Source organism: Giraffa tippelskirchi, chromosome 1 (assembly GCF_054371585.1).
Source record: "Giraffa tippelskirchi isolate mGirTip1 chromosome 1, T2T-mGirTip1v1.2.pri, whole genome shotgun sequence".
NCBI classification, from domain to species: domain Eukaryota; kingdom Metazoa; phylum Chordata; class Mammalia; order Artiodactyla; family Giraffidae; genus Giraffa; species Giraffa tippelskirchi.
In genome coordinates, this window is record NC_137275.1 from 126,240,172 (window position 1) to 126,264,717 (window position 24,546).

At 44.3% G+C, this 24,546-nt stretch overlaps 2 protein-coding genes across 3 annotated transcripts in view; one reads left to right on the forward strand and one right to left on the reverse strand.

Annotated features, from left to right (window-relative positions):
- The window catches only part of GALNTL6 (polypeptide N-acetylgalactosaminyltransferase like 6), a 1,429,734-nt gene extending 1,410,225 nt beyond the window's left edge, over window positions 1-19,509 (forward strand). Inside the window, exon 12 of the mRNA XM_081568813.1 lies at window positions 19,025-19,509. Coding sequence (XP_081424939.1) covers window positions 19,025-19,192 — 168 coding nt within the window. The 3' untranslated portion in view covers window positions 19,193-19,509. The remainder of the gene's footprint in view (window positions 1-19,024) is intronic.
- The window catches only part of LOC145537900 (uncharacterized), a 303,657-nt gene that overhangs the window by 175,518 nt on the left and 103,593 nt on the right, over window positions 1-24,546 (reverse strand). The window lies entirely within an intron of this gene.

Genomic DNA, 24,546 nt, shown 5'->3' on the forward strand with positions numbered 1-24,546 from the left:
AGGCCTAAAAGGTTCTGATGGGGCAGCCAGATGGAGAACCACTTTTCTAGTTCCAGCTTTCAACTACTTTCCTTACCCTACTTCTCACTTCAGCCGGAATTGCCCCCTGCGTGTATTCCTATCCCATTCTGTTCCTTTCTTTGTACTTACAGCATGTGTGATTCACGGCTAGTCTCCCCTTACAGATGTCAACCACATGAGGGCAGGAACTTTCTCTTTGATTTCTGTATAGCCTGCCTAATACCTACTACATGTGTGCAGGCTATGTCATTTCAGTAGCGTCCAACTCTGCGACCCTATGGACTGTAGCCCATCAGATTCCTCTGACCGTGGGATTTTCCAGGCAAGAATACTGGAGTGGGTTGCTATGCCCACTTCTGGGGGATCTTCCCGACCCAGGGATTGAAGCCAGATCTCTTATGTCTCCTGCATTGGCAGACAGGTTCTTTACCACTAGTGCCACCTGGGAAGCCCCACCTACTACACAGACATTCCTAAATAAGCATTCATTGAATGGGCTCAGTTACTGATCTGACCCCATCCTTTGTGAACCCCAAGCTGCACTGGATACAATGTGACACATCTTGTGGTCTCAGAACCACTATCACGGCCTCCCCAAAGTCCGTCACTGAAAAGTGCGCATCACGTTTCTGAGTTGCTCTCTGGAGGTGTTCATATAGTTTAATTTCCACAAGAAAGGGCTTAAAAATGACATTAACAGGGGACTTCCCTGGTGGTCCAATGGCTAAGATTCTGCACTCCCAATGCAGGGGTCTAAGTTCAATTCCTAGTCAGGGAACTAGATCCCATATGCAGCAACTAAGATTCTGCCTGCTGTAACTAAGACCCGGTTGTTCAGTCACTAAGTCATGTCTGACTCTTTGTGACCCCATGGACTACAGCACGCCAGGCCTCCCTGTCGTTCACTATCTTCCAAAGTTTGCCCAAGTCCATGTCCATTGAGTTGGTGATGCTATCCAACCAGTGATGCTAAGACCTGGTGCAGCCAAATAAATAAATAAAAATAAATATTTTTAAAAATATCATCAAATTAAAAAATACAGATTAAAAGGTACATGTCAGGCTTAACTGATAACATTGAAACAGTCACAGTACTTTAAAAAGTGAACGGGTGGAATTCTTGGCATGTGTCTGCATCCGACTATTTATGGGACCCTATGATATAGGCCAGGGCTTTGGTGGCTCAGCCCATAAACTCCTTCTGGCCCATGAAGATGCCAGATGGACGGCCACAAGGTTGTTATTTTTAAATCATTCCGGTTACGTATTGATTTAGAGCCCAAAATGAGGAAATGAAGAGTTTAATTAAAAGGCATGGAATTTGACTCTGGTTCTGATAAACGAAGCCCCACTACAGAGTCCTGGACTTGTGGTCATATTTAGACAGTCAGGCTATCCCCAATTGGCCCAACCATTTCTGGACAGTCCCAAGTATTACAAAGCTCCAAGGCCTTTGGGGTGCATGCGTGCTCAGTCCCTCAGTTGTGTCTGACTCCTTGTGACCCCATAGACTATAACTTGCCAGGCTTCTCTGTCAGTAGAATTTTTCATACTGAAAAAATGTCAAGTAGGTTGCCATTTCCTTCTCCAGGGGATCTTCCCAATCCAGGGATCAAACGCACATCTCCAGTGATTCCTGAATTGCTGGTAGATTCTTTACCGCTGAGCCACCTGTGAAGCTTTTGGTACCACACAGATTAAATTTAATCCATTTTGGTCAAGACAGATTCCAAATACTTGAATAAAGCTTGTCTGACCTTTATTCCTTACTTCCAATTAATTGACCCAATTTCCTGCCACTGTTCTTCATATGACTTCACTGGGCCCACCTTAGCCTCCTGGACACTGATTCTTAACACATTCCAGATGGTCCTACAGGTTGGCATGATGCCCAGAATGGAACACAATATCTTAGGCATGTTTAACCAAGGACGAAAATGAGTTTTTAGCACTCTTTTTTGGGGAATTTTGAAAAAATCATGTATTTATTTATTTATTTGGCTGCACCAGGTTACTTAGTTGTGGCATTCAGGATCTTTTAGCTGTGGCACATGAACTGTTAGTTGCAGCACATGGGATCTAGTTCCCTGACCAGGGATTGAACCCCAGGCCCCCAGCATTGGGAGCTTGGAGTCTTAGCCATTGGACCACCAGGGAAGTCCTGTCTAGTGCCTTTTGTTATGAGAAATGTCTGTTAAATTAGCTCGAGCTGATTGGTTTTCTGCCTTCACTTCACATACTTGGCTTCTTAACGAGTTTTCAGTATTTAAAAGACCACATTCGCTTTGCTACACAGACATGTCACTGCAGGCTTACACCTGTATGGTTCCCCTTTCATACCTGTGTAGCCATCCACTCGTTTCTATTAAATTCTCCCTCACCAGATTTACCCCAGCCTGGACTTTGGTCCAACTTATTAACAGGTGAACTAGTTTTATTCTAGCCATGAATTAGAGCAGATCAGTGGACACGCGGGCCCTCATCCAAGTCCCTGAGCCCAGTGAACAAGGCTCAGAACCGAGCCTCCCATCATATAATGGAGCTGACGCTGATCCACAGGAAGTAGTTAGTTATTCAACCAGATACAAGCTCACCTAACAGCGAATCATCTTCTAGCCCACATTTCTCCAGCTGACCCATAGGGGGAAAAAAGGAGGATTTTCAAATGTCTTGCTGAAAACCAGATACACAATGTCTATATCATATCCTATACTCTGAAGATAACAGGGACATAAGCATTATGCCCTGAGAAGCTGGGATCCTCTGTTCAAATTGACAAGTCAAAGATGAGGGAGGCTAATAACCCCTGGGAGGGAAACACCTTCACCGCTGCCATGAAACCACATTTTCAACAGGGTAACCTTCCCATTCTGCTTTTATTCCATATGTTTAACCCAGCTGAATTTGTGACATCACTTAGAGGTCAAGTCCTTTTAACTTCTTCCACATCTGGATACCTTAGCCACATCCCTGCTGGTTACCATTCTACCTAATAGAGCTGCCACCCTCTGGTCACCAGGAGAAAGATTTCATCACAGTTTCTATCTCAGGCTCTAATGTGTGGGCAAAGACCACCTGAAGGGAATGCCTGCCAAGATCGAGACTGTCAAACTTCAAAGAATCTTGGTAATTGGAACTATACACATGTGAGACTAGCATTTGCTAATAGGGACAGTTCTTCCCTGGGAGCAGGTGTGGGTCTGGGGCAGGACTGCTGGCTGGCTCAGCTGAGAAGGGGGTGGAACGGGCAGAGGCCCTGAGGGACCCAGGATTGGAGTCCCACTTGGGACCACCAGCTGTGGTCTTGCCTCTGGGATCTTGGGAAACTTGTTTCCTCATTATCAAATGGCAATTATGACGGTATCGGCCTTAGAAGATTATCATGGGGGTTTCCCTGGTGGTCCAGTGGTTAAGAATCTGCCCACCAATGCAGGGGACACAGGTTTGATCCCTGGTCAGGAAGCTAAGATCCCACATGTTGAGGGGCAATTAAGCCTGCCCACCAAAACTAAGACCTGATGCAGCCAAATAAATAATTTTTTAAAAAAGAAAGTTATTGTGATAATGAAATAAAATTTAAATACCCCTAGGACGCGACACTTCATGAGTGTTAGCTCTCACTTTCCTGTGTGTGTGTGCTAAGTTGCTTCAGTTGTGTCTAAGTCTTTGTGACCCCATGGCCTGTAACCCGTCAGGCTCCTCTGCCCATGGGGATTCTCCAGGCAACAATACTGGAGTGAGTTGCCATGCCCTCCTCCAGGGGATCTTCCCAGCCCAGGGATGGAACCCACGTCTCTCGCGTTTCTTGCATTGGCAGGAAGGTTCTTTACCACTGTGCCACATGCCCAAAAATCTCTCTTCTGATTTGACTTTTACTCTCCTAGTAACTTTACATCCAGGAGAAGACAGGCTGTCTAGTCATCTTCCTGTACTATTGCAGCTGTGTAGCTGTCACTAAATATTAGAATGCAAATTCCACAAGAGCAGGGCTTTGTCTTTGCTTTCTTTCGTGCAGAATCCTCAGTACCTAAAACACTGTTTGGCGCATAGTAGATGTCGAATAAGTAAAGGCACCCAGCTTCCTGGTTGTCCACATTCACTCTCTCTTCAGGTTGTTTATGTGTTTGAAGTAGATAAAGTGAGAAAATCTGGGTAGAACTTTTAACACTATGAGAAGCCCAACACATAAATACATACTTGATAAAGAGCGGCTATTATGACGTTGACATGACTCCCGGCAGGTTTACTGAAGGGAGATAAACAGCTATGGACAGATGGAAGCAAGATCAAGAACAGATGGATTTTCTCTACTCTCGGAGTTTTCAGTCTAATAGGGAAGCTGACAAATTTTTTAAAAGAATATATTAAGTGTACAGGATAATATGGTAACAAAACATGAGGCTCTACCCAGGTCAGAGGCAGACAAGGCTGCTCTGACATACTACCCTGTAAATGGAGACCTGAAAGGGAAGCAGGATTTAGGTAAGTGAAGAGAAGAATCTGAAAAAGAATGGATATGTGTGTATGTATAACTGAATCATGTTGCTGTACACCTGAAACTAACACAACATTGTAAATCAGCTATGTTGTTACTGCTATTGTTCAGTTGCTAAGTTGTATCTGACTCTTTGTGATCCTATGGACTGTAGCCCTCCAGGCTCCTCTGTCCATGGGATTCTCCAGGCAAGAATACTGGAGTGGGTTGCCATTCCTTTCTCCATCCCGACCCAGAGATGGGACCTGGGTCTCTCACACTGTAGACAGATTCTTTACCATCTGAGCCACGAGAGAAGCCATATACTCCAATACACTCTAATCTAAAATGAAAGTTTTTAAAAAATTCCAGATATAGCAATAAGCTTGTACAAAGGCCCTCTGGTAAAGAAGAGCTTTGTTTTCTGGAAGAATGTAGCAACCAGGTGAAGTGTGAGGGGAAGTGATGACCTTTAAGGCCAGGGGAAAGACCTGTGTACAAGACCTTGGGACTATGCTAAGAATTCAGCCAAGAGACTGGGAAGTTTGAATGGTGTGAAGAACAGAGCTCCAACAAACCACAGCTGATTCTGTTATGATTCTGGCTGCTCCTAGAATTGAGGGTACACACACACCCATCACTTTCCTGTAGCACAGAAGCCAGCAATGGAGTGGACGGTGGGGCCCCCAACACTGCCTCAGTGCGCACATGGAGGCCTCGGTCGGTCAAGGTGGAAGAAGCATTTCTCATTGGCCAAATTACCCACTGATGCAGGAAGACCAATTTTCTCCTCCTGTGAGGAACTGTACCTGTCACAGAAGAAATGGAAAAGGAGAAGCAATAAGACTGTGTTGTCCCCTTTCTGCCTACCAGGGTGTTATTTGCATTCTCCAGAGTTCTTCCAGAACTCAAATGCTACTCATATATCAACCTGGTTCTTCTCCACAACCTTAGGAGGTGGGAAGGTGGATATTTTTTATCCCTTCTCTCATCCATCCCTCCTCCTCCAACTCCATTCATTTTGCAGATGGAAAACCGAAATCACTGCCGAATGAAATGACCACCAAAGATAATCGTCAGAGATAAAACTAGGATTAAAACCAGTCTCATAATCCCAAGCCTCCCTTCTCTCCCATCCATACTAGAAATAAGAGGACATGAAGGTTTTATCTCTTACAAACACATGTGCTGTCCACGTGAGTTGTGTGCTTCCCAGGTGGCACAACTACTTGCTTGAAAAGTCAGGCCTTAACATCCCACCCCAGTCTCTTCCTGGTGTACAGTGAGCCCGCCCTCTGGAATTCCCCCCTTGCTCTCTGTGCTTCAGCCACACCAGTGACCTGCTGGTCCCCCCACATGATGGACAGAGCCTCCCATTGCCTCTGACTGGTCTCCTACCACTCTCTCTCACCCTGGCCTCCTCGTGTTCTTCTGACCCACACTTAGGGTCTTCCCGCTTAGGGCTTCTGCACTGGGTATTCCCCTACCTGGAACTTCTGCCCCCAGATATCTTCATGGCCAACTCCTTACCTTCTTCAAATTTCCCCTAGTCAAATATCACCTTCGAGGTGAGGTTCACCCTTACCTCCCGGTTTAAGTTTGCACACCGGCCCCTCCCTTGGCACCTTTGAACAAGCTACACATTTTACATATTATTCTTGTTGTTATTCAGTCACTAAGTCATGTCCAGCTCTTTGAGACCCCATGGACTGCAGCAAGCCAAGCTTCCCTGTCCTTCACTATCTCCCTGAGTTTGCTCAAACCCATGTCCATTGAGTCGGCAATGCTACCTAACCATCTCATTCTCTTGTCATCCCCTTCTCCTCTAGCCCTCAATCTTTCCCAGTTTCAGGATCTTTTCCAATAAGTCAGCTCTTCACATCAGGTGGGTCAAGTATTGGAGCTTTAGTTTCAGCATCAGTCCTTCCAATGAGTATTCAGGGTTGATTTCCTGTAGGATTGACTACTTTGATCTCTTTGCAGTCCAAGGGACTCTCAAGAGTCTTCTCCAGCACCACAGTCTGAAAGCATCAATTCTTTGGCACTCAGCCTTCTTTACGGTCATGTACAGTCACAACCATACATGACTACTAGAAAAACTATAGCTTTAAAATCACTGCAGATGGTGACTGTAGCCATGAAATTAAAAGACACTTACTCCTTGGAAGGAAAGTTATGACCAACCTAGACAGCATATTAAAAAGCAGAGACATTACTTTGCCAACTAAGGTCTGTATAGTCAAAACTATGGTTTTTCCAGTAGTCATGTTATGGATGTGAGAGTTGGACTATAAAGAAAGCTGAGCACCAAAGAATTGATGCTTTTGAATTGTGGTATTGGAGAAGACTCTTGAGAGTCCCTTGGACTGCAAGGAGATCCAATCAGGCCATCCTAAAGGAAATCAGTCCTGAATATTCATGGGAAGGACTGATGTTGAAGCTAAAACTCCAATACTTTGGCCACCTGATGCGAACAGCTGATTCATTTGAAAAGACCCTGATGCTGGGAAGGATTGGGGGCAGGAGGAAAAGGGGACGACAGAGGATGAGATGGTTGGATGGCATCACCGATGCTACTCAAACTCAATCTACATGAGTTTGAGTAAATTCCGGGAGTTGTCGATGGACAGGGAGCCTGGCGTGCTGCAGTCCATGGGGTCGCAAAGAGTCGGACATGACTGAGCAACTGAACTGAACTGAACTGACTATATAGACTTTCGTTGGCAAAGTGATGTCTTCTCTGCTTTTTAATATGCTGTCTAGGTTTGTCATAGATTTTCTCCCAAGGAGCAAGCATCTTTTAATTTTGTGGCCACAGTCACCATCCACAGCAATTTTGGAGCCCAAGAAAGTAAAATCTGCTACTGTTTCCACTTTTTCCCCATCTATTTGCCATGAAGTAATGGTATGCTGATCATTTATTGCCTGTTCCCTACTGCTCCACTCCCTACCCCTATCTCTAAATGTAAGCTCCAGAAGGGCAGGAATCTTTATATTATGAAGTTTATTGGGACTTCCCTGGTGATCCAGTGGTTAAGAATCCACCTTCCATTGCAGAGGACAAGGGTTTGATCCCTAGTCGGGGAACTATGATCCCATATTCCTTGGAGCAACTAAGCCTGTGTGATACAACTACTGAGTCCACATGCTCTGGAGCCCACACTAAGACCCAACACAGCCAAGTAAATAAATAAATATTTTTTAAAGTTTATTGATATATCCAAACCATCTAAAATAGTGCCTGACAAACAGTAGGTGCCCTATAGATTTTTGTTGAATAAACTGAACCCATAAATGGACCTGTTAGTTCATATCTCTCTGCTCATGCATTCTTCCCTATTCATCCTAACCCCTCAAGGCTACAGTCTCACTGAAATGTTTTACTTCAAACATGTCTTGTTTACCTACTGGTCTCTCCTATTTCTAGTGCCAGGAGAGGCATCTTCAGTTATCTTTCAATGCCTACTTCCTGATACACACACACCAGAAAATAAAAGACACTTAATAAATATTTGTTACCTAGATGTCCACCAACAAATGAATGGATAAAGAAGTTGTGGTACAATGAAACACTACTCAGCCAGAAAAAAGAATGCATTTGAGTCAGTCCCAGTGAGGTGGATGAACCTAGAGCCTGTTATGCAGAGTGAAGTAAGTCATAAAAATAAAAACAAATATCACATATTAATGCATATATATGGAATCTAGAAAGATGGTACTGATGAACCTGTTGGCAGGGCAGCAATGGAGACTCAACATAGAGAACAGCCCTGGGGACACAGTAGGGGAGGGAGAGGGTGGAATAAATTGAGTAGAATTTTTTTCTTAGCATTCACACATTTTTAAGTGAAGAATAATTGCTTTACAATATTGTCTTGGTTTCTGCCACACATCAACATGAATCAGCCGTAGGTATAGATATGTCCCCTCCCTCTTGAACCTCCTTCCCATCTCCCAGCCCATGCCACCCCTGTAGATTGTCATAAAGCCCCAGGTTAAGCTCCCTGCATCATTCAGCAAATTCCCACTGGCTGTCTATTTTACATACGGCAGTATAAATAAATAGGAGAAGGCAATGGCACCCCACTCCAGTACTCTTGCCTGGAAAATCCCATAGACGGAGGAGCCTGGTAGGCTGCAATCCATGGGGTCGCTAGGAGTCGGACATGACTGAGCAACTTCACTTTCACTTTTCACTGTCATGCATTGGAGAAGGAAATGGCAACCCACTCCAGTGTTCTTGCCTGGAGAATCCCAGGGACAGAGGAGCACTCAAAAATGCCCTGGGTCCCATTGTATTTCAGGCAACTCGGACCATAACCATACAGAAGAGCTCATTCCTGAGCTGTAGATTATTTCTGCTCCATAAATCTTTTCCATAATCAAGAGATACTGATGTATCCATTTGGATAACTGGTTGAGGCAGGTGCCAATTTTTGCAAATCCTATTTTGCCAGGATTTCAGAAAATGCAAAATGGTCTTGAATAGCTGGTCTCAGACCAGATGATTAGCACGTTCTGACTTTTAGAATTAAGGATGCTCTCCGACTACAGATAAGAGAAGAGGAGGCATGGAATCACTATTAGTTACTTACTATACATCAGACGTCGCACCAGTGATTTTACGTATATTTTATCCACAACAAACACAGGGAACAGATATTATTATCTGTCTCTCACAAGTGAGGAAGCTGAAGTTCAGAGAATTAAGTAATCGTCTGAGGTCATGTAACAAGTGAACGGCCTGACCAAATTTCCTGGGGCATAAAGGCCCCTGTCCCCTTAGCCCCTGCCCAGCAATACGATGCCTCCCCTGCTGCCACGCAGGCACTTATACTCGGGGTAATCATCCTACACGTTATGAACTACATACCTATTTTACTGTCTTTGCATTGTTGGCGTGTGATGCTTTTTTTACCCTGAATACAGTGTGAAATGATTTCTACAACATTCTGGTTCTTTTAAAGTTTGGACCCTACAAAAGTGCAGAATCTAATAAGATTTACTGCTGGCCTATGAATACCTCAGAGGGTCACACAGGCCTGCTTTAAAGAGGTGTCCCCTCCAGGGGTGTGTGTGTTCAGTCACTCAGTCATGCTGACTCTTTGTGGCCACACGGACTGTAGCCCTCCAGGGTCCTCTGTCCATGGGATTATTCCAACAAGAATACTAGAGTGGGTTTCCATTTCCTTCTCCGGGGGATCTTCCTGACCCAGGGATCGAACCCACATCTCCTACATCTCCTGCATCAGCAGGCGGATTCTTTACTGCTGAGCGACCTGGGACCTACTTGAAAAGTCCTGCCCAGCCTTTCACCCTGGGGACCAAATGGAATTTAGCCTGACCTGATTTGATTACAAAGAGTATTTCCATATTCCTGAATATGAAAATTTTCATTTCCTGCTCAAGGATTTCTAATTTTCTTAGGCAAAAACAAAACAGAAAAAAAACACAGGAGGAAGCAGTAGGGGAAGGCAGGAAGGTTGCAGGAGACAGTTTGCGGCATTATTTTTTGAACAGATAGGGCGAGGGCTCTGCTTCCCTCAGGACTGAACAAGGGAAGAGTCCAGGTAAAGGAGGACTGCTAGCGAACAGCAGACTTGACCAGAGCCCTCTGAACTCTAGCCCAGAGGAAAAACTGCACTGGGGGGACTTCCCTTGTGGTCCATTGACAGCTAAGACTCATCACTCTCAATGCAGGGGATCTGAGTTCCATCCCTGGTCGGGGAACTAGATTCCACATGTAGGAACTAAGAGTTCGCAATCCATAACTAAAGATTCTGTGTGCCACAAGTAAGACTCAGTGCAGTCAAAATAAATACAGTAAATTAAAAAAACAAAACAAAACTGTATTTGGTTCAGTTCCAGCATCTCTTGTCACAACTGAGGAGACTAAAGGAGTAAAGGGCTGTCATAGTGTGTATGTGTCAATCCCAATCTCCCAATTTATCCCCTGTTCCCTTGCCATCTGGTAACCATAAGTTTGTTTTCTACATCTGTGTGTCTCTTTCTGGCTCTTGTAGATAAGTTCATCTGTGCCCTTTTTTAGATTCTGCATATAAGGAATATCACATGATATTTGTCCTCTGCCCAACTCACTTCACTTAGTATGATAGTCTCCAGGTCTAACCATGTTGCTGCAAATGGCATTATTTTGCTCTTTTTTATGGCCGAGTAATACTACACTTCATACAGGCTACTAGGTATAAGATGGATAGCCAACAAGGACCTACTGTATAGCACAGGGAACTCTACTTGATACTCTGTAACAGCCTATGTAGGAAAAGAATTTTAAAAAAAGTGGATATAAGTACACATATACCTGATTCGATTGGCTGTATAGCAGAAACTAACACTGTGGGCAGGAATCCCTTAGAAGAAAAGGAGTAGCCATCATAGTCAACAAAAGAGTCCGAAATGCAGCACTTGGATGCAATCTCAAAAATGACAGAATGATCTCTGTTCGATTTCAAGGCAAACCATTCAATATCACAGTAATTCAAGTCTATGCCCCAACCAGTAACGCCGAAGAAGCTGAAGTTGAACAGTTCTATAAAGACCTACAAGACCTTCGAGAACTAACACCCAAAAAAGATGTCCTTTTCATTATAGGGGACTGGAATGCAAAAGTAGGAAGTCAAGAAACACCTGGAATAACAGGCAAATTTGGCCTTGGAGTACAGAATGAAGCAGGGCAAAGGATAATAGAGTTCTGCCAAGAGAACGCACTGGTCATAGCAAACACCCTCTTCCAACAACACAAGAGAAGACTCTACACATGGACATCACCAGATGGTCAACACCGAAATCAGATTGTTTATATTCTTTGCAGCCAAAGATGGAGAAGCTTTATACAGTCAGCAAAAACAAGACAAGGAGCTGACTGTGGATCAGATCATGAACTCTTTATTGCTAAATTCAGACTGAAATTAAAGAAAGTGGAGAAAACCACTAGACCATTCAGGTATGACCTAAATCAAATCCCTTATGACTATACAGTAGAAGTGAGAAATAGATTTAAAGGACTAGATCTTATAGAATACCTGATGAACTATTGATGGAGGTTCGTGACATTGTACAGGAGACAGGAATCAAGACCATCCCCAAGAAAAAGAAATGCAAAAAAGCAAAATGGCTGAGGAGGCCTTACAAATAGCTGTGAAAAGATGGGAAGCAAAAAGCAAAGGAGAAAAGGAAAGATATTCCCATCTGAATGCAGAGTTCCAAAGAATAGCAAGGAGAGATAAGAAAGCCTTCCTCAGCAATCAATGCAAAGAAATAGAAGAAAACAATAGAATGGGAAACACTAGAGATCTTTTCAAGCAAATTAGAGATACCAAGGGAACATTTCATGCAAAGATGGGCTCAGTAAAGGACAGAAATGGTAGGGACCTAACAGAAGCAGAAGATATTAAGAAGAGGTGGCAAGAATACACAGAAGAACTGTACAAAAAAGATCTTCACGACCCAGATAATCACGATGGTGTGATCACTCACCTAGAGCCAGACATCCTGGAATGTGAAGTCAAGTGGGCCTTAGGAAGCATCACTACAAACAAAGCTAGTGGAGGTGATGGAATTCCAGTTGAGCTATTTCAAATCCTGAAAGATGATGCTGTGAAAGTGCTGCACTCAATATGCCAGCAAATCTGGAAAATGCAGCAGTGGCCACAGGACTGGAAAAGGTCAGTTTTCATTCCAATCCCAAAGAAAGGCAATGCCAAAGAATGCTCAAACTACCACACAATTGCACTCATCTCACACGCTAGTAAAGTAATGCTTAAAATTCTCCAAGCCAGGCTTCAGCAATACGTGAACCGTGAACTTCCAGATGTTCAAGCTGGTTTTAGAAAAGGCAGAGGAACCAGAGATCAAATTGCCAACATCCGTTGGATCATCGAAAAAGCAAGAGAGTTCCAGAAAAACATCTATGTCTGCTTTATTGACTATGCCAAAGCCTTTGACTGTGTGGATCACAATAAATTGTGGAAAATTCTTCAAGAGCTGGGAATACCAGACCACCTGACCTGCCTCTTGAGAAACCTGTATGCAGGTCAGGAAGCAACAGTTAGAACTGGACATGGAACAACAGACTGGTTCCAAATAGGAAAAGGAGTTTGCAAAGGCTGTATATTGTCACTGTGCTTGTTGGGAGCCATTCTGGAACTACTGCCAGATGACAAAGTCACGGCACCACTCAAGAAGAAATTGCAAAGCGGTTTCTCTCCAGGATCAGAACCTTCACTCCTTCCTGTTTCTACGCTTCTGCTGTGGCTAGCTGTGTTTCTTTTTTTCTGTTAGGAGCCATTCTGGAACTACTGCCAGATGACAAAGTCACGACACCACTCAAGAAGAAACTGCAAAGCGTTTTCTCTCCAGGATTGGAACCTTCACTCCTTCCTGTTTCTATGCTTTTGTTGTGGCTAACTCGGTTTCATTCTTTGATGGCTGGAGTTGTAGGGGCTTCCATGATGAGGTCGTGAGAGTCCAGGAAAAAGAAAAATGATCCCTTGCCCCGGAGAAACATTCCAAAAATGATTAAACCTACTGAAGCCCCTGGTTGGTGGGTCCCTAACACTCGGCCAGGGAATAAGGCCATGATCATTTGGAAAACAAGCCCTAAGCCTATTGTGACCTGGCCTCATGAGGAGATTGTTATTGATGACTGGAAAACTTGGGTCATGTATAAGGGAAAATTACAGAAACTAAGCCTATTGCCTTTTTCCATAAAGATTGGGATGCTAGAGATGTTTGTGCCCCTTAGAATCTAAGAGTAAACAGAAAGAAATATATGAATTGTATTGTAAATACTTTCTAGGTAAACTGCAAAAGACTTGCCCCTGCCAGAAATAGTCTTGTGTTATGTGAGTAGATGGTAAACAAACCACCACTGACAATGGCTGTACTATGAGAAACTTTTGCCCTTAGACACCGCTTTAGTACTTATTCACTGAAGCAAGACGCTGTATTAGCTGTAGTAGCAGGCTGATCAGAATAAGTAGATAGAATGATATGATTCATAGACTATGTATCAGTAGCATAATAATAGGTTTCGGGGGAAACATGTAACCAAAATGTGACAAAAGACTAGGAAAAAACATTTAACACATCTTAGAATTAGGGGATGTTGATCTGAATGGAAAAATATTGTAAGAATCATTATGTAGAAGAACATGTGCTATATAAATAAAAACTAAAAGCAATAAAGATTTTGTCCTTGGGCCAATGGTCCTTGGGCCATCAAAAAAACTCTGTTTCTTTCTTTCCTCTCGCTGACGCCATTCATCCCTTGGGGACCCCTGGACCAGCTGGAGCGGGACTCTGGCACCTGCTTATTTAACTTATATGCAGAGTACATCATGAGAAATGCTGGGCGGGATGAAGCACAAGCTGGAATCAAGATGGCCGGGAGAAATATCAATCACCTCAGATATGCAGATGACACCACCCTTATGGCAGAAAGTGAAGAAGAACTAAAGAGCTTCTTGATGAAAGTGAAAGAAGAGAGTGAAAAAGTTGGCTTAAAGCTCAACATTCAGAAAACTAAGATCATGGCATCTGGTCCCATCACTTCATGGCAGATAGATGGGGAAACAGTGACTGACTTTATTTTTCTGGGCTCCAAAATCACTGATGATGGTGATTGCAGCCATGAAATTAAAAGTCGCTTACTCCTTGGAAGGAAAGTTATGACCAACCTAGATAGCATATTAAAAAGCAGAGACATTACTTTGCCAACAAAGGTCTGTCTAGTCAAGGCTATGGTTTTTCCAGTAGTCATGTATGGATGTGAGAGTTGGACTATAAAGAAAGCTGAGTGCCAAGGAATTGATGCTTTTGAACTGTGGTGTTGGAGAAGTCTCTTGAGAGTCCCTTGGACTGCAAGGAGATCCAACCAGTCCATCCTAAAGGAAATCAGTCCTGGGTGTTCATTGGAAGGACTGATGTTGAAGCTGAAACTCCAATACTTTGGCCACCTGATGCGAAGAGCTGACTCATTGAAAAAGACCCTGATGCTGGGAAAGATTGAGGGCAGGAGGAGAAGGGGACGACAGAGGATGAGATGGCTGGATGGCATCACTGACTCGATGGACATGGGTTTGGGTGGACTCAGGGAGTTGGTGATGGACAGGGAGGCCTGGTGTGCTGCGGTTCATGGGGTTGTAAAGAGTTGGACACGACTGAGCGCCTGAACTGAACTGAACTGAGAAACTAACACAAGGCTGCAAACAGGCTGTGTGCTCAGTTGCTCAGCCATGTCCAACTCTTTGTGACCCCATGGACTGTAGTCTGTGGGCTCCTCTGTCCATGGGGTTTTCTAGGCAAGAAGACTGGAGTGGCATGCCATTTCCTACTCTCGGGTATAAATCAACTATACTCCAATAATTTTTTTTTAAAGAAGTACTGTCATAGGACAAGAGACTACATTCACAGATGATGATGCACCAGCCAGGAGAAGCATCAGTAATGACATTCAAAGATCCAAAAGCTTAGCTGAGTAGAAACATAATGATGATAATGTATAAAGATCCCCTGGAGGAGGAAATGGCAACCCACTGCAGTATTCTTGACTGGAGAATTCCATGGACAGAGGAGCCTGGTGGGCTACAGTCAATAGGTTTGCAAAGTATCAGACACAAATGAAATGACTTAGCATAAGCACAAGGTCAAAGTGGAAAATGTATGTTCAGATGTCACTAAAGATGCTTCCAGGGACTTCCCTGGTGGTCCAGTGGCTAAGACTCCAAGCTCCCAATGCAGGGGGCTCAGGTTCAATTCCTGGTTAGAGAACTAGATCCCACTTGCTGCAACTGAAGATCTCCTGTCCCACAACTAAGACTGGGAGCAGCCAAATAAAAATTAAAAAAAAAAAAAAAGATGCCTCCAGAATTTTCCCCTTTAGGATCTGCTGGAAATGCCAAAGACACGGAAGCTCAGTCTGCAACCAGAGAGTGGTCATCTGTTAGCCCACTGAATGTGGCTGTTAGTGTCTACGTGATGCTCCATCATTCATCTCTGTCACCAGTCAACTTTGAAATAAAATGTTCATTCAATTTCACAGCTGCGAGAGGCCTCAGGGATGGATGTTATCCACCCCCTAGTTTTACTGATGAAGCTCCTCAGACACAGATAGATTTGGGGGACTCCGCTTTTCAACTTGTATGAGAACATGAAGAGCAGTCACAGAGACACCCTCTGGATGGCTCAGCGTCGCACTGAGTCTGCACACCCCACCAGCTGTCCCCATGAGCAGACCTGGATCTGCCAGAGCCTGAGTTTCAGCTGGAGAGCTGGGAAAATGCGATCACCCTGTGGCTCAGAAAATAACATTCAGACAAAATGTTCAGAAAAATCTGGTTTGGCTTTTGTATCCTAGCTGGAAGGCACAAGCTGAGAAAGGAAGAGAATTAAAACTCCTTCCCACCCCACCCCACCCCACCCCCTTATTTTTTTACATTTTATGGACATACACGTCTGGGAAGAGAAACCGTGATCCTCTGGTTGTCTTGAGACGTTGACAAAGGTGACAATAGAAAGAAATCTGGCTGGTTAAGAAGAAAGAGGAGTCCACAGATGTGGAATAAAGTGAAGTTTAGAATTTAGCAGGTCATGTAGAATTTTCCCGAATATAACAGCTTAAGGATGCTCTTTGAGAAATTGATTTAAATACACTAGGCCTATATAGCTAAACTGGCAGAGAGTGGGAGCAGGAAACAGAGTGGGAGGGATGCTGAGAAGGAGGAAGTGGGGAGCAAGAAGCCTGCTGCCCAGGGAGCCAGGGGCCCGCAGTGTGTGGGTGGAGGCGGGGGTCTGTCGTCTTCTAGTCAGCATCCACTCCAAGAGAGAGGAGACGGGGGAGTTCAGAGAACTGCTCCTCCTCCTCAAGAATCTGCTATCTCACCGGTGCAAGGAGATCGCCCTCTAGCTGCCCTGGGGTCTCTCGTGATCCATGCGCAGGTTGGAAAAGAATTTCCAGACATGAGAAAGAATGAGAGAAGAATAAAGTTTACTAGAATGGGAGACCCTGTTAGAACATCGGGCCAGCTCACGGGAGAGCCAAACATTTTTGCAAGCTTGCAGCCAATTTTCATAGTCTCAAGACAGAGAAAATTCCTATTGAAACGGTGGCATTAGGTGATTGGTTAGGATGCTATAGAGTGGAGAGTAGGGTGGGCATTTTACATAGTAGGGGGGTCAGGGAACTGGACAGTTGAGATCAGGAGGCTCATGGCAACAGTTACTATGGGGCTTGGTCAGTTCCAGAGACTTTTATACTGTGACCATGATACAGGGATCCACACCTGTGACCTTGGTATAGGGTTCCACAGGGTCAAGCAGCAGCTAGTGGAGCAGGGGACGAGGAAAATGGGCAGGAGAGCTTGGCAGCCTTCTTGCTGTAATGAAAACAAAATCCACAATAAACTCGGAAGACTCAAAAGAGAACAGAGGAGAGAAAGGGAACCTTTGTATCAGATGGAGCTCTGTGTGTACACTCCAAGTGGAGACGTACAAAGGGCATTTTGGGCTGCCACCTCCCTCCTTCCTTAATCTTCCTGCTATCACAGGTGCCCAACTATGCAAACATCCGGGTCCTGAAGGACATTAAATGTTGGTTAACAACCAGAGTAACCCAGAACTGTTTACACGGGGTGACTGAGAGACTCTTACACTCTAAGCATGCCAAGTCTAATATTCCTCAGTTAAAGAAATTAATCAGAACCTCTAAATGTTTTCCTAAGCTAAACAATAAAACATTCCTTGTTCCAAAGTTTTAAGCAGTGGTCTGGGGACATTTTTACATGTTATGGACACTTTTTTTTTTAATGCATAGATGCTGTAAGAGACAAAAGCATTTATTACTAGTTAAAGATCCTTTTCTCATACCACTGACTGTCTTCCTGCTTGTGCAATGGAAAGGGGGTGTGTGTTCATCGAGGCTGTTCACACAGTGGCTTGCTTGCCACTTAACTTCTGTGTCCTGCTCACACCTTCATCCAAAGCTTTATCATGCACTGAGGGAACACTGCCTCCTCCATTTGACAGAAAACAGTGACAATTACACCACAGGAAGAGCTTCGATGCCAATAAAGGGGTCAGGAAGAGACAGAAGCTCGAGTCAACTTGACTTGAGTTTGCGCTTTGAGCTCCTGCCTATGCACTGTGAGCCCCAAGCCCCCTGTGTTCATCTTGGGACCCTCACAACCCTGCATCCAGCTCTCTTTGTTCCTGGTCCTCCACTACTTCCCTTTCCCATTACAGGCTCAGTACAAAGGTAGGGAAGGGACTTCCCTGGTAGTATCAAGGTTAAGAATCCACCTTGCAATTCAGGGGATGTGGGTTCAATCCCTGGTTGGGGAACTAAGATCCCACATGGTAATTACTGAGCCTACACCACAACTAGAGAGTCCATGCACCGCAATGATGCAACTAAGACCCGAGGAAGCCAAATAAATTAATTAATTGGACAAAAAAAAAGAGTAGGGAAGATGATGACTCTTCTGGTCCTCTGTGTGTGTGTGTGTGAGTGTGGCACCGTTCGTGCATGTGTGCTCAGTCACTTTAGTGGTGTCTGACTCTTGGCGACCACATAGACTGTAGCCCTCCAGGCTCCTCTGTCCATGGGATTCTCCAGGCAAGAATACTGGAGTAGGTTGCCATTTCCTCCTCCAGGGGATCTTCCCCAACCCAGGGGTTGAACCCACATCTCCTGTGTCTTTTCTGCATTGGTAGGCAGATTCTTTACCACTGAACCACCTGGGAAGCCCCATGGCAGTGTTTACTATGAACTAAATTACCATTTCTGAATGCATCCCTCTCCCCAAAAATAGCTGGATTACTAGATACTTGACAAGCAACTTCTCATAGACTTCTCATCTTCAAAACCTAAGCAGGTAGCAAAATGCTTACAGCAAAGTAGGAAATGAATGGATTGCATTTTTTTTTTTTAAATCAATGAATGAATGAATGGTTTCTGGCTGAACCTTCTGGAGGCCCCACATGGCACCAATGGGTCCTAGGAAACCAGGTTTCCCATGGCAACCCCACCTCCTATGTGTGTTGTGCCTGTCACTCAGTGGTGTCCAACTCTTTATGACCTCACGGACTGTAGCCAACCAGGCTCCTCCGTCCATGGGATTTCCCAGGCAGGAATACTAGAGTGGGTTGCCATCCCCTCCTCCAGGTGATCTTCCCAACCCAGGGATCAAACCCAGGTCTCCCACATTGTGGGTGGATTCTTTACTGATTGAGCCACCAGGGAAGCCCAAAAATACTGGAGTGGTAGCCCATCCCTTATCCAGGGGATCTTTCCGACCCAGGAATGGAACCAAGGTCACCTGCATTGCAGGTGGAGTCTTTACCAGCTGAGGTACCAGGGAAGCCCATTGTTGGACTTGGGAGGTATTCTGTTTCTCACACTGCTGATATATACTGAGATAGCAGGGATATTTTACTTCCTCTGTATATTTTGGGTTCCAAACATTCACCATACATGATGTCGGTCTCTCCCTTCCTTTCCCATCCCCGCAGGACAGAACGTTGTTCCATCCTGTGAGTAACAGCTGCATGGACTGTAACCCTGCAGAGAAGAAGATCTTCATGGCCAGATGCGATCCTCTCTCAGAGACTCAGCAGTGGGTTTTTGAACATATTAATATGACTGTTTTAGAAAAATTTAACTACCATGCCAGCTCCTAGGAAGAAAAAAAAAGGAAGGACGAAAAGAGTGATTCCCTACAGATGATAAAAAACTCAACTTTAGCCAGCCTCTGGGTCAAAGGAGTCAGGAATAACTTTTCCTAGATCCAGGAAGCCTGGTTGGAAAGATCTGTAAATGCCTTGTCCAAGTAGGGCGTCCTGAAGAACTTCCTGCGTCCCGAAGAACTTGGCTGAGAACCTCGCCAGCTGCTTCCGAGAACTTTGAGCAGTCCCCTTGCTGGCCAAGGGCAAAGATGACTTAGGGACCTTTCCAGACAACTGCTGAGTTAATAAATCCTAGCATTTCTCAGGTCAAATCCTGCAGTAGTGAGTAGCTATGAATGGATCCTGTTAAGTGGGTGGGTGGGGGTGGAGGTGGAGGCGTGACCCCTCTGACAGCCTGTTGCAGGTTGAGAATGAACCCGTTCTCTGACTAGAATGGTTCAGAGTGCTGCAGAGGATTCTAGTGTGCTCATACATTCTGTGTTCTTGTGTTATTTCGCCATGAGGGTGTGCTATATAAGACTGAAATTACATCACGAAACGGACTTCCAGCGTCTCCATGCCTTCACTGACGTCTGTCATTTTCCTTTCACAGCAGAGGTAACTTACTGGTCATAAAAATTCATGCTCCATAAGCCAGCTGGAGTTCTAATTCAGTGCCCTTGTCTGAATCCAGTTGAAAACAAACACGAATAAAAAACTATGCTACCAAGTTACTCCAAAGAGAAATATTTCATGGAAGCAGCAAAACCATGTAAGGTTTAGGAGAGGAATTTCGCTAGGAAAATCTATTTTTACTTTTCTATTATTTTGAGAATTTTCAGAGTCTGATGTTAGTCCAATCATTGTTTGATTAAGGAAGAACATGGAGTGAGGCTGATGTAATTTGTTGAGGAGATTCTTAAATCCAAATAAATCTACACTCCAAGAAACGTGTGAAAATGACTTGGTATACTTCAGTTATGTCTGGTAAGGGCTGGAGACATAGAACTGGTTGGGTGTTGCTTTGGGCTGGCTTTTCTTTTTGTTGTTCTTTTTGTTGTTCATTTGTTTTATAGTGTAGATATTAATGATGCTTTTGTTTTTCTTGGACGCACATTGAAGGACTTTCCATTAATAAAGTGCTTCTGACCCCATTTTCTATTCATGGGACAGTATTTCAGGGATGATTTAAAAACTAAATGGAACATTTAATCCTTAAAAGAATTTTTTTTTACTCTTCAGTAATAGTGGGGGTAGGGGAAGAATATATGGAGATAAACCTGTAGAGGAAAGAATGATATTTTGTCATACATACATTTCTTAAGTTTTTTTTCCCAGGTAGAAAATGGTTTTTATTTTGCTTTTGTTGTTTTAACTCAGTTTTATATTAATAAAATATATATATGTATGTATATATATATATATATATATATAGTCTTGAATATAAAGGCATTGAATTTTAGAGCTAGGAAGACTCTTAGAATCCAATCTGTTTGTTTTTATAGATGAATAGCAAAAGCGTAGAGAAAATGGTCCTAATTCCTAACAGGGCGAAAGGGTCTTCCAACGCCTAGTGTCCAATGCTTTTCCTTCGGTGTTGCATTGACTCTTACATCATCCAAGAAGGTTCAAGTCATTACTCTGATTTCACTTGAAATGTTCAGTCCCTCGATGACAATAACATACCTGTCTGGGGATGCCTACAAGAGTAGCACTGACGTTCAGAAGCTTAAACACATGAAACCGCTTCTTATAAATGTTCCTGATTTTGTTCTCTCCTTGAAATCTAATCGAACATCTGGTTACACTGACCTGCTAATAGGTGGGGAAGAGTTACTTCATTCTCTTTACTGATGTTTCAAGCATTCTTTTGAAGAACTATTCTTTTTAAACTGACAGCCGCAGAGATTTTTTTGTGTGTTGGTCAAGAGATCTTGAAGCATTCCAGATGCATGGCGGAGAAAATCGATAATGAGAAATTAACCTGTGTGTTGAACAATTTCAGAAAGTGGGTGAAGATTTATGTCAAGTGTTCAGAGAGCAACCTGGTTGTAGAAGGAGATGAGCCTATAAAAATTCACATTATGTCATTAAACAGTTGACTGCTGTTTACAGTCGCACCAAAGAGCCAGCCCCGAGGACTGTGGCCTGGAAAGCTCGGATCTGCAGTATTCGAGGATGCTCTTATCTGGGGAAGCTGGCCATAATCCGCTCACCACTGTCCCCGGAGAGAACCTGAGTACTGGATCCTTTAGATGTGACACCTGGGATCAACATGGGTTGCTATCCTGATCTCAGAGGGTCTTGTACTCTTACTTTGACTTAAAGGATGTAATACAAAAAAAAAAATTAAAACTAGAAGATTTTTTCCAAGAGAAGCCTGGGACACGAAAGCCAAAATTAGATCCTCAAGGGACTTCCCTAGTGATCCAGTGGTTAAGACTCTCCGCTCCCAATGCAGAGGGCCAGGGTTCGATCCCTGGCCAGAGAACTAGATCCCACATGCTGCAGCTAAGATCCGGTGCAACTCAAATAGATAGAGAGTTACTTAAGAAAAAAAATATCCTCAAATTGCCAAGTAATTGTTAGACGTGTGAGAAGACCGAACATCCAAATAGAATAAAGGGAAGTCTCAGAATCTCCCCCTGGGCAGAAGGGCCTGTCACTGACATGAACATGTTCAATTTCCCAGCATCACCAAGGGTGGGAATCTGCTTCCCTCAAACACCACCATGACTGTTCTGAAACATAGAACATTACATATGTTTGTGTATTTATTTGGCAAGAGGACTGAACGGTCACTGGAGAGATTATCTTTCCTGGAAAGAACAGGATTTAGAAGTTGGAGCAACAGAGTTCTGACCCACCCTTTTATCAGAATTGGAGGGAAAATAACAGAAAGTTTATCTGGCCTCGGGAACTGCTACTTCTCCAGGATAAGAAATGATTTTTCCCAGAAGTTAGAAAATAGTTAACTTTTCAAACCCCTTTATAATGTATTTACCAAGAAAAGGCTGTGCTGGAAAACAGTTGAGAGCTAATTATGGGATTTTCATGTGCTCCGAGGCTGATGAATACCACGGCAATAACAATGTGCTGCTTCTACGTCTACCACTACTTAATTTAAAATACCCACATGATCACAAGACTGTTTTTAAATGCATTCACTATCTCAGAGTCTTCAGTGTGTAACGCAAGGCTCAGGATTCTTTTGTGAGTTGGTGCATGAGAGCTCAGTTGCTTCAGTTGTGTCTGACTCTTAGCAACCCCATGGTCTGCAGCCTGCCAGGCTCCTCTGTCTGTGGGATTCTCCAGGCAAGAATACTGGAGTGGGTTGCCATTTCCTTCTGCAGGGAAACTTCCCAATCCAGGGATCAAACCCGCATCTCTTATGTCTCCAGCATTGGCAATCAGGTTCTTTACCACTAGCACCGCCTGGGAAGAGCTTTCAGGCTTCCCTGGCAGCTCAGTGGTGAAGAATCTACCTGCAAACACAGGAGACGCAGGTTTGATCCCTGGGTCGGAAAGATCCCCTGGAGAAGGGATTTGTAACCCATCCAGTATTCTTGCCTGGGAAATCCCATGGAGTCAGACACGACTGAGCGACTGAACACAGTAACATGAGATTCTTGTGAACACTGATTTATCCCTGGAACCCCTTTAAGAAGATCTCCTGAGGCCTCTTTCCCTGACAAGGATATAAGGCAGAAATATTCTTTCATAAGCAGGTGCTGGAGATAAAGAAAGAGGGCATTTCATATAAATCCTGAGAGGGAACACCTCAAAGGGAAACTATTTCTCAGCGATTCCCTGTGACTCTGGGAGCCGATGGCAACAATGACAGGCAGGCCACATTCCAGACATGGATGCCCTTCACCCCCTGCTTTCACAGCATCCTCAGGTCCTGCCCTGGCCATCATAACTCTCGGATGACACCACCAGCTGGCTGTAATTACTCTCCACGTGTGCGGACAGAGCGGGAACACTGACAGGTGACAAGTGGCTGGTCCTCCCACGCCGCCGACATGAGAAGATTGCTCTTTCATTTATGTCTGGAGACCTTGCCGGAGACCCGGGAGCTGTTGGCGACTCTATTTGGTGGACTTGACATTGGCCGGGAACTGGTATCACATCTGTGCACCCAACATGCCAGGCTGGTGTGTCCGCTACTGCGGCTTCAGAGACGCCAGCTCAGGTGCATGTCTGATGCTGCACTTCACAGAAACCTGCAGTCATTTCTTCTGTCCTTGCGGCCTGAAGTGGCCCCCCCTCAGCACATCAGGAGACAGTCCCCAGGGTCCCTACAGTCTGCTGCCCACCACGTGTGCCCGGGTTAACCTCAGTACAGAAAGCCTGGACACTGAAGAATCTTCTATCCTGACCTCACTCACCTTGTGAAGGGTGAGCTTACCAGTTTGTAACTCAGATGCATAGATAGGTCCCGGTTTACCAGGAACAGTCCTAGTTTGCGCCTGGTTAATTATCATTACACAGAGATCAAATCATTCAGTCTTAAGGGAAATCAACCCTGAATATTCATTGGAAGGACTGATGCTGAAGCTGAAGCTCCAATACTTTGACCCCCTGATGCAAACAGCCAATTCATTAGAAAAGACCCTGATGCGGGGAAAGACTGAAGGCAGGAGAAGAGGGCGGCAGAGGATGAGATGGCTGGATGGCATCACCAATACAATGGACGTGAACTTGGGAAAACTTTGGGAGATGGTGAGGGACAGGGAGGCCTGGTGTGCTGCAGTCCATGGGAACGCAAAGAGTCAGATATGACTGGGCAACTGAACAACAACAACAACAATTATCATTAATGCTTCCTTTTGCTCTTAAAATTGTCCTAGTTTGGATAGAAAAGTATCTGGTCACTCTACAATCTACCTGCCTGTTTCCTTCCTAGTTCAGAAAGTTCAAGTGTCCAATACTTATGAACGCCCAGCGTCAACAGGAAATCATGAGTCTCACCCGTTCCCTTCACACAGGACCAGATGACAACCAGTTTTATTTCAGGATTGTCTAAAGCATTCACGTGGTTCTTTACAATGTGAATGGAGGCTTTGATGGAGGCTTTCCAATTAAGCGCTCTAATAGCCATCTGTTTGCCGTGTCAAGAGAATCCTAGTTGAATTTTTTTTTCATGATGTAAAAAAAAAAATGTATTTGAAATCGACTAAGTCATTTTCTACTTTTCCAAGCTGAAAACAATAGCTCCCTATCAGCAGCCATATTATTAATTCTCAACATTATGGTATGAGATGCGTGTGCTCAGTCACTCAGTCGTGTTCGATTCCTTGTGACCCCATGGACTGTAGCCCACCAGGCCTCCTCCGTCTGTGGGATTTCCCAGGCAAGAATACTGG